The sequence below is a fragment of the Neospora caninum genome, chromosome XII (assembly GCF_000208865.1).
Source record: "Neospora caninum Liverpool complete genome, chromosome XII".
NCBI lineage: Eukaryota > Apicomplexa > Conoidasida > Eucoccidiorida > Sarcocystidae > Neospora > Neospora caninum.
Window position 1 is genome coordinate 2,116,355 of NC_018398.1, and position 14,364 is coordinate 2,130,718.

The following is a 14,364-nucleotide window of genomic DNA, read 5'->3' on the forward strand; positions in this document are numbered from 1 at the left end:
ACAACAGAAAAGGGGATAAAAACCAAGAAGTTTTGTTTTTCTGATGGCAAAGGGACATGGTTCCGCCAAGTCGCCAACGTTGAACAAACGGCCGAGCATGCATCCGCTCAGGGCTCGTACACTGAGGACGCCTATAGAAAAGACAAAGGACATTGTGAGCCTTCTCGAGTGAATCGCTCGCCTCATCACTGAGGTTCGATACCTCCGTTTGCGTGCCAAGCTACTGGGCAAGTTCTTCCACCCCAGGGAGAGATGGCTCTGTAGCCATCTGGACAGCGGGATCTTTCGATTCGTCAGCGCTGCTTGTTTTACTGGCAACAGGTTTATCGGGAGATTCGACCTGAACGCGCGCCTCTTCTTCTCGGGAACGACTTGCTTCCTCGGCCGCTGTGTCTGCTGCTGTGGGGGCTTTTGTCCCGCCCTGATCCTCCTTCAGCGCGGGTTGGCGGTTGCGAAGCAACCGAGTCGTCCTCGTGACCAGAGGGTATGTGTATGTGGTTGTCGGACGACCGTACGTGGTTCGATACACCGCAGGTTTCGCACGCTGTGTGTAGTAGGCGGGCCGGCTGTAATATGTGTTTGTGTAATATGTCGACGGACCGTATTCTTCTAGTTCGTATCCCTTTGAGTCCGCGAGAGAATAACTCGAAGGTCTATATTCATACGTAGTCCATGTTGTCGGACGATACGATGTGCGGCTATAGTAACCCTTTGTGAGTTCGGAATCGAGAGAATAACTATCGAAGTCTGAATCCTTGGAGTATGTAGTCTCTGTCTTGCTTGGCGCATAATAGGACACTGGACGATAAACAGCAGTCCGGGGTCGGTAGTAGTACTCCCGTGTCGAGAAGTCGCTGGCGCTCTTCGAGTACGGTCCGTAATCGGTGCTCCTGGAGATGTACGTGGTGATCGGCCGGTTGTAGTAGGCAACCGCTGGACGATATGTGGTTCTGTAGCTGAAGCCAGAGATGCTGTCGCTCTTGGTAGATAAAGGAGCAGTGTAGCTGTCCGATGTGTACTGGGTTTTCGTCGATGGATAGTAATATGTATTAGGCGACAGCTCGTAGTCAGATTTCGAGTACGTCGTGGGAGTCGACCATGGCACCGAGTAGGAGTCCATTTTTGAGTACGACGACCTGGACGTCGTATAATAAGAAGGTGGCGTTACGACGTAGTTATACCCTCTTTTTCTGGACCGTCCAGCCTGTCGCATTGACGCCGAAGATTCCAGGTTCTTCTCACCCTTCGACTGCACGTATTTCGCAGCTGCGCTGGGCGATTCGTCCGTGGCGTCCTCTGAGAAAGCATCGCTAACCTCCGCCTCAGAAGAGATGTCAATTCCTTCTGCCTCGGCCGCAGCATTTTGCCTTTGTAGAGCGGCAACCTCAGATGCAGCGAAAACCGCTCCAGGTACAAGGACCGCAAGCAAGCCTATTGTAGCGAGGAGCTTCATACTGGAGAGATGTAGTTGTACGAAGTTGTCAGCGTTTGTCTAGCACTGTTTTCTCTGTTGGATCCTGTCGCAACGCTAGGACAAAACCGTTTTGGCACCCGCGCGACAACAGATTGAAAATAACAATATAGAACTTCGTTTACATAAAAAGAACGGCGACCGCGCGCCCATACACACAACAGCTTTGCGGAAACTTGACAAACGATAGCGAAGTTAGTTCCCGTTTCCTGTGTCAGTGTCAATCAACTGATGAAACAGAAGTGTGTTTATTCGGCTCCGGCCAGGACGCTTGCCATTTATCTAGAAAAGTGCCTGGGCGGAGCGAGCAAAGACCTTGCGGACCCCTAAATCTCATTTAGACCGGAGCCAAGTTGGTGGGGTGTAAAAACCACCGTTTCCCGGTTACTGACATCCACAGTTCAATGGGGTGGTTGACAGAAGATCCACGAAGTAGATACCCGCGGCTGCCAGTTGGTGTCGTTCGCGCTTTTCATCGTCTGTATAGCTCTTGAAAGCCGAAAAAAGTCGTAGCGGTTTGCCCGTCCTCTCCAGAACCATCACTCGGCGATTAACTTCTGGACCCGCAATTCCATTTGTTTCCCTCGTCTGCATTCTCACCATACCGTGTAGATTTGTCTTCTTGTCTCGGTGTCTCTAGAAAGAGTTCAGAGAACCCTACACAGGGCCCCAATTTTGTCCCACTGGGGTGTCTGGTGTCAGTTGGGAGGCCGTAGGTGGGCGCGGCAACGTACGATCCTGCGGAAAGCCCCTCTGTGGCATGATTCTACCCGCATCGGAAAGGGCCAACTTTCCACCTCTTGAACGTGGGATAGTCGAGCGTCGGCTGCAACTCCTTGGACTAGCGTGAGGGGGTTCGTGTACCTGGCTAAAAACCTTCGCCCGCATTCGGCGCGTGCTGAGAGTCTGTTTCTTCTCACTGCCCCTCCGAAGTCGTTCCTGGAAGGCTCTAATAGCCGGTAAAAGTGTATGAATCTCTGTAGTCACAAAGTATCTTCTCTAGACAAGAATTCAAATGGTGACGGCGGGGTTCACTGTCGCACAGAGCATCTCCTCGCACGGTTCCAGAGTGACTTGGCGGCAGTTGAGACAGTTTTTCCATTCGCCTGCTTCGGTGGCTCAAGGAACAGTCACGATTGGCCGCTCAGTACATGATTCTGCAGAGGGAGACCCCGCGTTGCGAGTGCGTCCTGTGGTTGTCACACACGCCCATCCCTCTGGATTTGGCCACGCTATCTCCCAGCTATCAGGGATGTCACGCTATTCCAACACTATACTGGCAAAGAGCTATCGTCAACATCCTCAGCGTGTTCCAGAGACGCAGGACTTCTGTGTAGGACAAAAAGGTGCTGCCTTTTCGCTGTTGCTCACTGGCCCGCCAAGAGTGCTAACATCAAGGCGAACAGCGTTACACTAGCTTCCAAGTGTGGTGACAACCCAGAGCTGAGGGATATTGAGGGATACTGCGTGCCTGGCCTTTAGGTACGTTTAGCCGCGGGATTCTACACGAAACGTTAGCTTTGCTGTTCATGTCAACACGTTTGATGGACCGTGCGGAAAGGGATTTGCGCTTCAGCAGTCACGCGTTGACACACTATCCGAGTACGGAGTCAGGAAGAAAGCAAATTCCTCGTGAGGAAGAAAGAAAACATCAATCTTCGGGAAGTCGCGCTTGCTGTTGGCGAGTTGGAGAGACAGGGACTTCCCCGCTCCCCTCGACTTTCGTCACCTGTGCGCTTTCGCGCAGTTTCTGAGGCGGCCGCGGCTGCCAGTCGCCCGGTAGCGTCCGCTCATGGGCACCTGAGGAAAAATTAGAACTAGGAGCACTCAAACCAGTGTCGAAGACACAGAATATTTTGAAAGAAAACGCAAGGTCTGTTACCATTGTAAGCAAGGCTTGTTCTAAGGGAGTTCGTACCTCGGGCCACGTGCAGCCAGGCGCACGTGCTGGACCAGTCTCGAGCGGATGACTCCGCACACCCACACTCCGTCGATGTCGCCTGGCAGGTTCGTACTGCGGCTGTTCTTGTGCATCACTGTCCATCGCTGTAACGGAGCGTTTTCTCGTTTCTTTCCGTGTTTTCTTCCAGCGTCACTCTCCCAGTGAGTCCACAGAGAGGGACTCCAGCAAGTGTTACGCCACAGTTTCTGTCGATGCATGCCGCTTTTGCGGAAGCACGCGACTCCGTTTCGACACCCATTTTGCGAACGCGCCCGCCTGGTGCCTTCCCGTCGTTAGTCTTCTCAGCAGGCTATATATCCCTGAAGCGGAGACAGCAGCTGTGATTGCGAGGGCTCTCGGGACTGGAAGGTCTGTACACTTTCCTCCTCTTTGAGGTTTCTCACGAGGGTTTAGACCGTCTCTGCCGGGGCGTTGGCTTGGACCGACCAGCCGTCGGGTTCGTGTCAAATAGAGATCCCTTTGCTTCTCCCTCCCCCCTTTTTTCTCCCGCTGGGTTCTCGAGAAAGGCTCGTCTCTGGTTCTCGGCGGCGTACGAGCGCTCGAGGGACAGCCCGGGCGATCATCCAGGCTGCGTTCCGTCGTGCTTCCTACACACTAGAACTACAACCCACCGCAGCTTGGTCGAGGGAATATTTCCTCTTTTCCTCTGCTTCCATGTACCCTAGTCCGTACAACAGCTGTCTGCGGTCTGCCACGCTCTCCAGCTTTCCGACCGGCCTTTTCATGTTGGCGCTTTGATGCCTGCGAGCTCCCCCGCGAAACGGCGCTCCTCTCCAGTCCTTCTGCGCTCTCCGACTGCGTCGCACGGCGGCTCCGTCCTTGTTTCTTCCATCTTTTACGGCGCCTCAGAATGGCCGAGACCGCTCCGTACTACCGGGACTTGACTCGGGAGCACGCCCCGCAGCCTCACCGGCCCCAGCAGCCTTCCCCTGCTCCGCCGGCTTCTTCCTCACAAGTAGCTGTCTATGGCGGGTCTCCACAGCATCCCTCGGAAATGTTTTGGATGCGAAATCCCCAGCCGTTTCTCCCGTCGAGAAACGCTGACGACGGCCCAGAGCCCCTCCTGGCCGGCCCTGCGTCCTTCGCCGTGGAAGCCGGTCGACAGCCGCCTTCCACCTACTCGAGCGCGTACCTCAACAGCATGTACAGGCCTCCCATCCTGTCTGATCAAGGCACGGTCTTCCCTCCGCCGCTTCTCGGTCTCCATCCGGCGCCCCCGTCTCTTCCGTCTCCCGGGGAAGTCTCGATGACTGCCCTCGGCCTGCAGACGGGCGAACAGGCAGGTGACCAGAACGGTGCAGAGCGTGCAGGAGCGAAGAACGGTTTGTGGACTCCGACCTCGTCGCCCTACCACGTGACTGCGCCGTCACTCCCGTTCTCGCCCTTCAGCATCGGCGGGCCGGGCAAGCGAGATCGCGTCCGTCCCGGCGTGCATGAGCCGCTCACGTCTTCGTGTCCCCTCTGCTGCGGGCGGCCTGGAACTTCGTCTTCCTTCCTTGGCGGCGAGGATTCGTCGTCGACCTTCATGGGCTGCTACTGCTCCGCGCACGCTGGCCAGTCGGGCGGCGCGGCGACGGCCTGGTCGCGGGTGGCGTCTCTCCTGCTCTTCTTGCTCGACCGCGTCCGAAGGTCTGTCTCCGCTTGTAGCCGGGTTCTGGGGTCCTCGGCGGGGCCCAGACGCTGCCACGCTTCCAGCGCGTCGGTGTTTCTCCGGATTGGACTCGCGGCAGCCGTGGCTCTGGGTGTCCTCCTGTTCGTCGTCCGCATGCACACGGCACACCGCAGCGGAGAGCGGAGCAAAGCGCACCGAACGGTTCACCCTGGACTCAGCGTGGAGGAACGCTCCATCTGGGACACTTCCAGTGTCCCCCACCTCCTGTCTCAGAGAGATGCACAACCGTTCGGAGGCTCAGACTCCGACACAAATTTCCTCCCAGGCGCAGAGGAAACAGACGGAGACGAGACAGACGGAGAAGAGAATTTGCTGCTGGCGGGGGCTTCAACGAGGCTCGTGCACCCCGGTGTCGGTGTGCGAGGAAAGGACGCATGCCGGGGAAGTAAGTCCGGAGGCACCCATTCGGTTTGGGCGACTCCGACATTTTCTAGCTTTGCAAGACACGGAGTGCGCACGCCTCTTTCGTGTGTAGCGGACGAGGAACGGGAGGCAACTGCAACACGCCTGTTAAGCGCAGACGCTTTTACGTGGAGGGACTGTGTACGAGGAGGCAGAGCCTAAGCAGTGAAAAAAATGTCCAAGATCGAGACCCAACAGATCGGCCCAAGTTTCGCAGCTTTTGCGAGCGTTTGTGGGTTTCGTACGAGCTAGTTCCAGTCGCGCCGCGCCGATGGGTATACGCAGCTGCCATCGACATGGAGGAGCACATAGAGAGTGCCGTTATTAACCGGGTGTCTCTGTCTTTGAGATTTGCCGCACTCCCCCCGTCGACCTCTCTCTGCACTGGTTTTTCCTCTAAATGCCTTTCCAGGCGCTCCGTTTCGTTATTCGTTGACTGGGAAGCATCCATATTATCACGCACATTCGTAGACGCGCACTCTACGCCATGCATGCATATATATATATATATGTATATATATATATATATATATATGCACCTCTACATCTCGCCGGGCGCAAGCACGTGCCTATGTGTATCCATCCTGTGCTTCCGGTCTTTCAGGTCTTCCTCTGCGAAGACAAACGCCTGTCGCACTTTAATCGCAGCCTCCCTCTGTGGTGTCTCCTCTCTCCAGGTGACTACATCTCTCACACGCTCCGCCTTGCTCACGAACAGTCCTTCTTCTCGCTTTTCTCCAACACCCACGGCATGTCTAAATACGAAGCGAGTGACGTGGTTGGCGTAAACGGCAGCTTGTACACAGTAAGCCCTTTCTGGACGGCGTTTTTCTCTTCTTGCAGACGCTCAGATCTCTTGCGTGTACGGCCCACAAGAAAGAAGCGAATGCATGCAGCGTGGCGTGCGACTGCATTGTGCATATATATATATATATATGCTTATGTGTCTATCAGTGTTTCTGGTATATGCGTATTTCTACGATCCACAAAGACAACGCACCTTGCGGCCTTACTGAAGAGTCGACAGGAGAGAGGAAAGGAACGGAGAAAGAAAGGGAGAGAAAATCCATGCGCATGCCAAATGGAGAGCTCTTCGACGTGTTCTTAAAACTCTCGTTTGTCATGCAACAGGGCGTTCCTCATCTACCATATTGCCACTGCTAGGAAGCGAGGGATCCCATCGTGCCGTGTCACGGTCAGGCTAGTGGAAGTGCTCCGTACAGAGGCACAGTCTGACTCGCGTATTCTACGGAAATCCATACGTGCACGTAGAGCTCGGTGCAAACCCCGGCTAGTATGTGTAGGGATTTCACATTCGTTTTTAAAGTCGGTGCGCAGCGAAAGGACTTCCAGGCTGGTTATACCCGTCGTGCAGCGGGGACACAAGCTCATATATACCGTGCAGAGCTTACAGACGAGGCGATTCTTCGTTTCCCGTCCTTCTGCAGGTTTTCGATTCTTCGTATGCGATTGGCCACACGAAATATACGCTCCACCCCTTCGATGAAGAGAACTACCTCATCGGCAGTCCAGTGAGTCTCTGATTCGAGGCCAAGGCTGTGGCTGCGCTTCGCTTTACGCGGAGCCCTGGGCAAAACGTGATCTGCATTTCGAGGCATGCGCAGCTGTAGAACACCATTTAACCTCACTCGTGTGAATCTATCTGAACGAGTCTTGGCCGTGGTGGTGGCGCTATCTGTTTGTGCCGTGGCAAGGCGGCAGCAAACCAGTTGTAATCCCCAATTCCCGCCGCCCCCCATCGTGTCCATTGATCGCTGGAGAATATGCAAGTACATTCATGTGTATATACACTATACGAACAGATATGCGTACATATATATATATATGTACATCTATTAAGGCATAAATGGCGGGTGAAAGGGAGGGCATTTCGTGTGTGTGTGTGTATCTGGAAAGTCATGAGAGACTTGGCGATAAGTAAGATGTCTGTTGTATCTGGTGAGGGCTGAGGAGAAACGCTCATACCTTGGTTTCTACTTTTGGGCTTTTCCTTTACCGCAGAAGCGCACAGGAGATGACGATTCTCAGTGGGAGGGTATCACCTACGACGAGGTGGTAAGAGTCGAAATTCTCGTGGGGCCACCGTACTGCTCTCTGCCATCTTTTTCCCCGAGAAGAAAGTTACAACCTTGTCAGTAAATTTATATATATATATATATATATGTACATATATTGACTCTGTGCATTCCAGCATGCGCAGGGACTAGGGTGCGTGGGTCATTAGGGACGGATACGTGGAGGCGCGTGTGCTCCAGTTTGGGCCATCCCCAGTTGTCATCACGGATGTCCTGCCCATGGGATGGTAATTATCGGTTTGTGTCCCAAGTTGTGGCTATGGTCATCTGTGCGTTCGTGGATTCACAACATATACTTGGGACCACCCCCAGGTCCATAGATCAGCCTGTCCCCATTGCCCCTGTAAGGTCGTCAGGCATCCAGCGCTGTATCGTTCTGTAGATAAGCTGCCTCGTTTATTCACTACACTGGATGTATTTTCTCTCAGGGCTTGCGGCGATACACATGGTGCGTTTTGCAGTGGATGTGCGTCGTTTTTCCGGGGTACGTTGCGCCCCAGCATCTGTTCCGGCGCGCCGGTATCCGTTTCTCACTTTGTTGCCTGACGTGTTTTCAGACGAAGCACTTTTTTGTTGTTCGCGAAGCGATTGTTGTGGACGCACATGCGCCGTGGAAACCGAAGGGCGCCGACGCCTCGCCCTCAGAGGCAGCGAAGGAAACTCCCGAAGCGGCGGCTCAGGACAGCAAAGGCGGCAAACGCAAGGGCTCGAAGAAAGCAAAGAAGCAGAAGGAAGACGCAGGACACGAGCAAGGCGAACAGCCAGACACCAGGGAAGAGAAAGCGACAGCCGCAAAACCAGGACACTACCATGCGGTAATCGAGGAAATCGAGGTCAAGGGGAAAAACTACACTGTCGTTCAAGCCTGTCGGACGGGTAAGACGAGATGAACTGGGACCGGACGAGCCGGCAGCGAGACAGGCGCAGAGCAGGAAAGCGGAAAAGACACTTGGCTTGGAGGACCGCTCTTGGGAGAGGAGCCAGCAGCCAAAGGACAGTGAGCGCGACTCCTGTCTAGTTTTCCCGTCTGTAGTGGCCTTCGGGGGCAGTGTGCCCCGCAGACTCTTTCCCGCGTAGGTGGGTGCCTTGCTGGTCTCAACCGATAAACCGCCTGAACCGGTTCTCACCGTTGCATGCGTGGCGAATGCCTCCAGTGTACACCCAGCCCCTTTCGAGCTTCTCTCTGAGTTGGCTTTGCGAGTCTGCCTTCAGAATTCAGCTTCTCGTCGGAAAACAAAGGCTTCGAGGTACGTTGCGAGTTCGCACATGAATCACCGGAAGGTGGAGCGGTGTAGGTTGTTACAGTGTCACAATGCAGAGATTCGCCTCGGTTTCTGGGTTCCGCGCCACCGTGTCCTCAGACCACAGTTCGACAGAGGAAATCTCCCCAAAACGGCTGGCGGACCGGGAGGAAGACGTGCGCGGCTAGTGTCTCCTTCGCTTTCCGTCGCGCCGTACGGTCGTCCGGCGCAGCCGCCGGAAAAAGGCCACCGGGGCACACGTTTTGGGTGTTTGCGCGTGCATGACTCTGTGCTTCTCGACAGGGAGTAGTCAGCCTCCGCAATACCAACGGCACCTTCTACCTTCTCGGTAAGGCATCGGCCTGGCTAGCGCCTGTGTGTTTTTCCACAAACGTCCGTGAAAAAACGGGAAACTTTCGTCAACACGCCTGCGCCTACGCGCGGCTGTGGGGTAGTGGAGTTTTCTCGACTCACGCAAAGAGAGCATTTCGGCATTTAAAGCATATAAGCCTTCAGTGCGTCGAATCACGTCTGCTATCTTTTCTCAGGCTTGTGTGAAGGCAACTACTGCAAGGGAGGCGCCAAGGGCCGAAAGCGGGGTGAGCTAAGAATGGACACGAAAATGCAGATGTATCGGTATATTTGCGTGTGGATTGTGTCTCGGGAGACCAACTGCGCTGCACAGGGCGTTGCAGTGTAGGGAACGCACGCGTGCGCACTTTGGAGTCGCCAGAGACGTGGCTGCTCGCGCCCCTCTGGTTTTCGAGACACACGCCACCGGCTCTTCTTAGGCATCTTCCCGAACGGGGAGGAAGCCCGACAGGTTAATGCGCGGTGCGTTGTCTCCTGAGCCTTGTTCGTGCGGTGTTTTGACCTGAGCAGGCAATGGGCGGCTGGTGCTGATGGAGAAGGTCGAAGGCGCGGAGCCGGGAGAGCATTGCCTGTGGAAAACGGTCAAAGTAAGTCTCTCTTGTTCCCGTTTTTTGTCACGCACCTGTTTTGCCTTCGGGTGGCGGATGGTCTGTCTGTGTGTTTTCTCCCGGTCCGCCTTCTCTCTGTGTCATAGTGGCCATGGATGTCTCGTCTTTTAAAGTGTTCGGGTTTGCCGCTTCGACCATGTGCAGGCCTAGTGACCGAGTCGGAAATAGGTACAACTCCGGGGATCGAAGAAGGCGTTTTCAGTGATGTTCTCGTCTGTCGGAGTCTCGCGATCGTTTCTACCTTGGTATTAGGAGGTGTGCATGTGTAGGCAAGAAGAAGGGATAATTGGATCAAAACACACACACAGTCTGGTGGGTCAACTCGCGATGGGAGCCGCATGCGGCCGCTCGGCGACAGAGGAGGGACCGAGAAGCTTGCTGTGGCATTGGGCCAGTGCGTTCCTTGGCTGTTCTTAAATCGCTTCTCTCAGATTCTTCATCTTCCCCGAGAAATCGCCTTCACTGACTACTCGTCCATTGCAATTCGGGGCAATCATGTGGCCATCACCTCTCAAGAAGACGCAGTCGTCTGGGTCGGGAAATTCAACATGCCAGAAGATAAGCCCGAACATTCAGATGGAGGCGCAGCTTCGGAGGCAAACATCGACACGCCTACGATGCTCTTCACAGACCCGATGGCTCTTGAGGTCGCCTCAGGTACGACCTGCTGACGCCTCTTGCCGAATCTAGCGATGCATGCACTGCACGGTTACCGCGCCTTCCGTGGATATTCATATAGCTTTTGTTTTTTCATGTTTACGTGACTCTTTACGGATGCGGCGACGTTGAACACGCCATATCCAGATATGTATGGACGTCCTGCCAATCTTCGGTGCTTCGCGTCCATGGGACAGACTCGAAAGCGCGCGCGTCAGTGAATGTGTAGCCCACCTACAGAGTCGCACACACACACACACACACCGGGGAGGGCATGGCTCGAAAGGGAGCGACTGGGCCGAGTTTTCAAAGTCGTGCCTAAGAGAGAAAAAAGAAGGCGGCCTTACAAAGGGGGACCGAAACCAAAGTTCATCCGGATCGTGGAGCGTGGGCGCCCGAGCTTCTGTACGGAAATGTGGAGTACCGCTGATACTGCGAAACACCGCTCTCTCTCGTTCATTTAGGCAGGTCTGTGCATGCCTATTCGCACACGTGCGTAGACAACGGTGTCGCTTCACACGCGGGGCGAGAGTGGTTTATCGTGGTGGGACGGAGCCTAAAAGCGAGAGCAGGACGCTGTAAATCCGGGGGCATTTGTCGCCAGGCGGTGCCCGTGTTTCTGAGAGGAACGGCACGAACCGGTGCAAGACTTCGCCCCCACTTTGTGTATCTTTTTCAGGTGGCAAGGTACTGAATTTTCCTCGAGATGAACAGTGCAATATCATCTACTGTAACATTGAAGGAATTGCCTTCGCTGGCAGATTGCTTGTGACGGGTAAGTCAAACCAGAAGGAGCAGCAATTTGTAAGAGCACGGGTGCGGAGTGCGATGCCTTTGCTTCCGCCGGCTTTGCGGCCTTCAGTCGGCACCAGGAACTCTGCAACAACATCATGCATGTACATATCGAAACTGAGTTTCATAAACCTTACGCAACGCTGACTGCCTCCGAAACAACGTCAAAATGTAAGAGTCCGTTGAGCGGTGCTCCGAGTTCTTCGTGGCGCCTATGTGTATATATATATATATATATATCCTTGTGGGCGTGAGTTTGTTTATCGGAAATGACATGTAAGCGATGCGTGCATAGACTCGTCGTCTGTGTGTCCACACGTTTGAGTTGAGAGCAGTGGCCAGTTCTGCATTTCGTTCTGTGTTTTGTGTTTTGTTGTTTTTCAGTTGCCGACAAGGTGAAGGCCTGGCAAGATCCTCGGTGCATGGCAACGGACCAGCGGGTGCATGCGTTCGCCTTACCGCCCAACTTCAAATACTGACTCTGAGTGTTCCGTTGCTTAGAAGAAGTGGAGACGTTTTTCATTTTGTCCATTTTTGGCGAACCGAGAGCCCCGTTCTTGGTGGACAAAAGAGATGGCGTCAGATAACAATATTTCAAGTGTTGGGTTTTCACTAAAATATTTCCTTGGATTTGTAGAGAGTTGGCTGACCTGTCCGGTAGCTTTCGGGACTCCGTGGTGGAATACAGTGAGCGGAGAAAGAGGCGTGATTTTGCGCCAGCCTTCTGTCTTCGCGAATGCTTTGGGGAGCACAGCAGGTCAGGGCTTGAATGCGTGTTTTCAAAAAAGTAAAGGCCGTCGCTGGAGCTCTTGCGACTTGCTTTCAGTGCCAGGAAGGAGCCCTGGCGGTGGTCCTCTCTGGGTGGCAAGTGTGTCACAGGGAGCGATAGTCAACGACCATGTCTGAATTGCTGGGAAGAGGTAATCAATATGTTTTTAAGAATCTCTCGAGAGAGAGAGACCGTATGTATGTAAGTATGTATATAAAGGTACATGTAAATGCGATGCCCCGTGCTGACACGCGGTGGCTCCAAGCAGCCTCTCTATGGGCGGTGTTTTTCTTAAGAGCAACACCACTCTTGGTTACCTTGCTTGCATTGCATGCGTTGGTATGCTCGGTTGTGTTTTACCATTTCCTGCGGTGTAAAAACGAAATACTGGCCTGCAGCCGTCTCGGAACTTCGCCATTCGAATTTCCATCTCGGTGAACACCTAGTCCTTGTTAATTTCTACACTTGTGCCGACGTGCCAAATTGCGGTCCTTCACTGTTAACTCCCGTCTCTTACTGGGATGGCGATTCCCTCACGAGATTGGCTCAAACAGCCACTTTGGCCATGTCACAAGATCGGCAGACAATCCAGAAAACGTCACACGCAGTCCAGTCGGAAGAGGCGTGGGCCCGTGCGTCGCAGACAGATTCGCACCGTTCGTGGTCGTTTAAACGTTGAAGACGCAACTCGCCAAGTCACTGAATCTCGAAAGAAACGCGGCAGCACATACGTCGACGAAACGACCAATCGTGATCACCGGTGGTGTTGTCGAATGCTCACGCTCACTGTGCCGTTTTCCTCACAACTCTGTCGGCTGCATCGAAAAGAAGAAGTTGATGAGAGTCCGATGTGAGAGCGATCTTCCCTATTCGAGTTGCTACCTTTTAGGCAGGAGTCTCTCGCAGCCGCTCCAGGATTGTAAGCTCAGTTCTAGTGGTCTCTTTCTGTATTTCTCTCTATTCGCTTTCAGATTACTTACTAAAAACTACCATGTTTTTCTAAATTTTCAGCAATGGATGTCTTGGCTCGCGCAACGATGAAAGACGCAGCGAACTGCGAAACGCAATGTGAATTGCAGAATTCAGTGAATCATCAGATTTCTGAACGCAAATGGCACCGTGGGGATATTTTCCTTGGTACGTCTGTTTCAGTGTCTTTGAAATCACAATTTTCTGCTTTTTAGGGTCGTTGCTTCGGTCTCACTGAAGCCGCCTAAGAGCAGTATGATTGGGGTGTCATGAGTGTTGAATACTCAATGTCATCCTGAATAATGAACACAGCGGAGAAACTACTCGTGCCTCTTTTTAGAGGCTCAAGTGTATTGTTGAGTTGTATCGATGGCATCATTGAGATACGGTGGCTTCTTCATTGAAGACAAAGTTTCACTGATGTTGTTGATCAACTTCAATACCTTCAGCCGCTCTTGTATGGGTGTCAACAATGCGGTTCTATGGTGTGCGCCAGGAGATACGATTATGGGTGGTTTGCTCGACTGCTGTTGAAACCATTATACGGTGGCACAGGATATACCGCATGCAATTCTCTGTAGGTGACAACCAGAATCGAGGAGACTCTACCCCAACACGAGAGACTGCGGAGTTCGCTCTCAACGAAAAGCCGTCTTACGAGGGCTTCGTCAGGAATGGCGGTGCCGCGGAGAGCTTTCTCGAAAATAATGTTGCGGAGCATACGTGGAAAACGCTCGTTTCTCCCCTTCGCTTGCAAGAGAGGGTGCGGTCAGGGACACGGAGGAGCGTGATAGCGGGAGAATTGATGAGGACGTTCCTGTCGGCGTGCACGGGTTCCTCAGTCCTCCCATATGCGAGGCAGCCTTCAATTTTTCGGCGGAGGACTTGTCTTCTCACTCAAAGACCAATATCGCTGAGGCAAGATTTTCCCCATCAGACGCGACTAACGATTGGATACGAAAGTGTTCTTTCTGGAGCTGAGACCACAGCAGTACGTTGTAACAAGCTTGGTTCATTTTGATGCAAATGGGGGGGGGGGGGGGCGGGATGCCTTGAAGCTGGCCTATATACACAGCAATAGAAATCACTACGCTTTTTTTCTGCAGGACACAGCTGCCTTCCTCGAGTTAGCAAAAAGCCCTTCTCTGGTGCGGCGCAATCTGCCTTCCCGCTAACAGCGTGGAGACTGAAAAGCGAAGAGCTAGACGGCAACCGTTTCTCGCACGGAGGCGCCCCCACCACGGCAGTGATCTGTTTGAAATTGAGCGGGATTCTACGTGTCCCATGCTTTGACAGTACTAGAGACTGCAGTACTATATTTCGTACGCTCCTCTGAAATCGCCACCGCGCGC

At 53.6% G+C, this 14,364-nt stretch overlaps 2 protein-coding genes across 2 annotated transcripts; one reads left to right on the plus strand and one right to left on the minus strand.

The window, feature by feature from the left end:
- Positions 1 to 220: 220 nt before the first annotated feature.
- On the minus strand, positions 221 to 1,453 carry NCLIV_062870 (conserved hypothetical protein; the record flags this gene model as incomplete). Its single annotated transcript, XM_003885838.1, has 1 exon — positions 221 to 1,453. One exon carries the CDS (start codon positions 1,451 to 1,453, stop codon positions 221 to 223), a length of 1,233 nt encoding a protein of 410 aa, XP_003885887.1.
- A 2,831-nt stretch (positions 1,454 to 4,284) lies between these two features.
- On the plus strand, positions 4,285 to 11,753 carry NCLIV_062880 (conserved hypothetical protein; the record flags this gene model as incomplete). The annotated part of the gene is made up of 12 exons (XM_003885839.1): positions 4,285 to 5,491; positions 6,186 to 6,313; positions 6,957 to 7,040; positions 7,531 to 7,584; positions 8,162 to 8,480; positions 8,817 to 8,851; positions 9,149 to 9,194; positions 9,394 to 9,444; positions 9,728 to 9,804; positions 10,257 to 10,482; positions 11,162 to 11,257; positions 11,659 to 11,753. The coding sequence occupies 12 exons, from the start codon at positions 4,285 to 4,287 to the stop codon at positions 11,751 to 11,753; spliced, it is 2,418 nt and encodes an 805-aa protein (XP_003885888.1).
- Between the last annotated feature and the right edge of the window lie 2,611 nt (positions 11,754 to 14,364).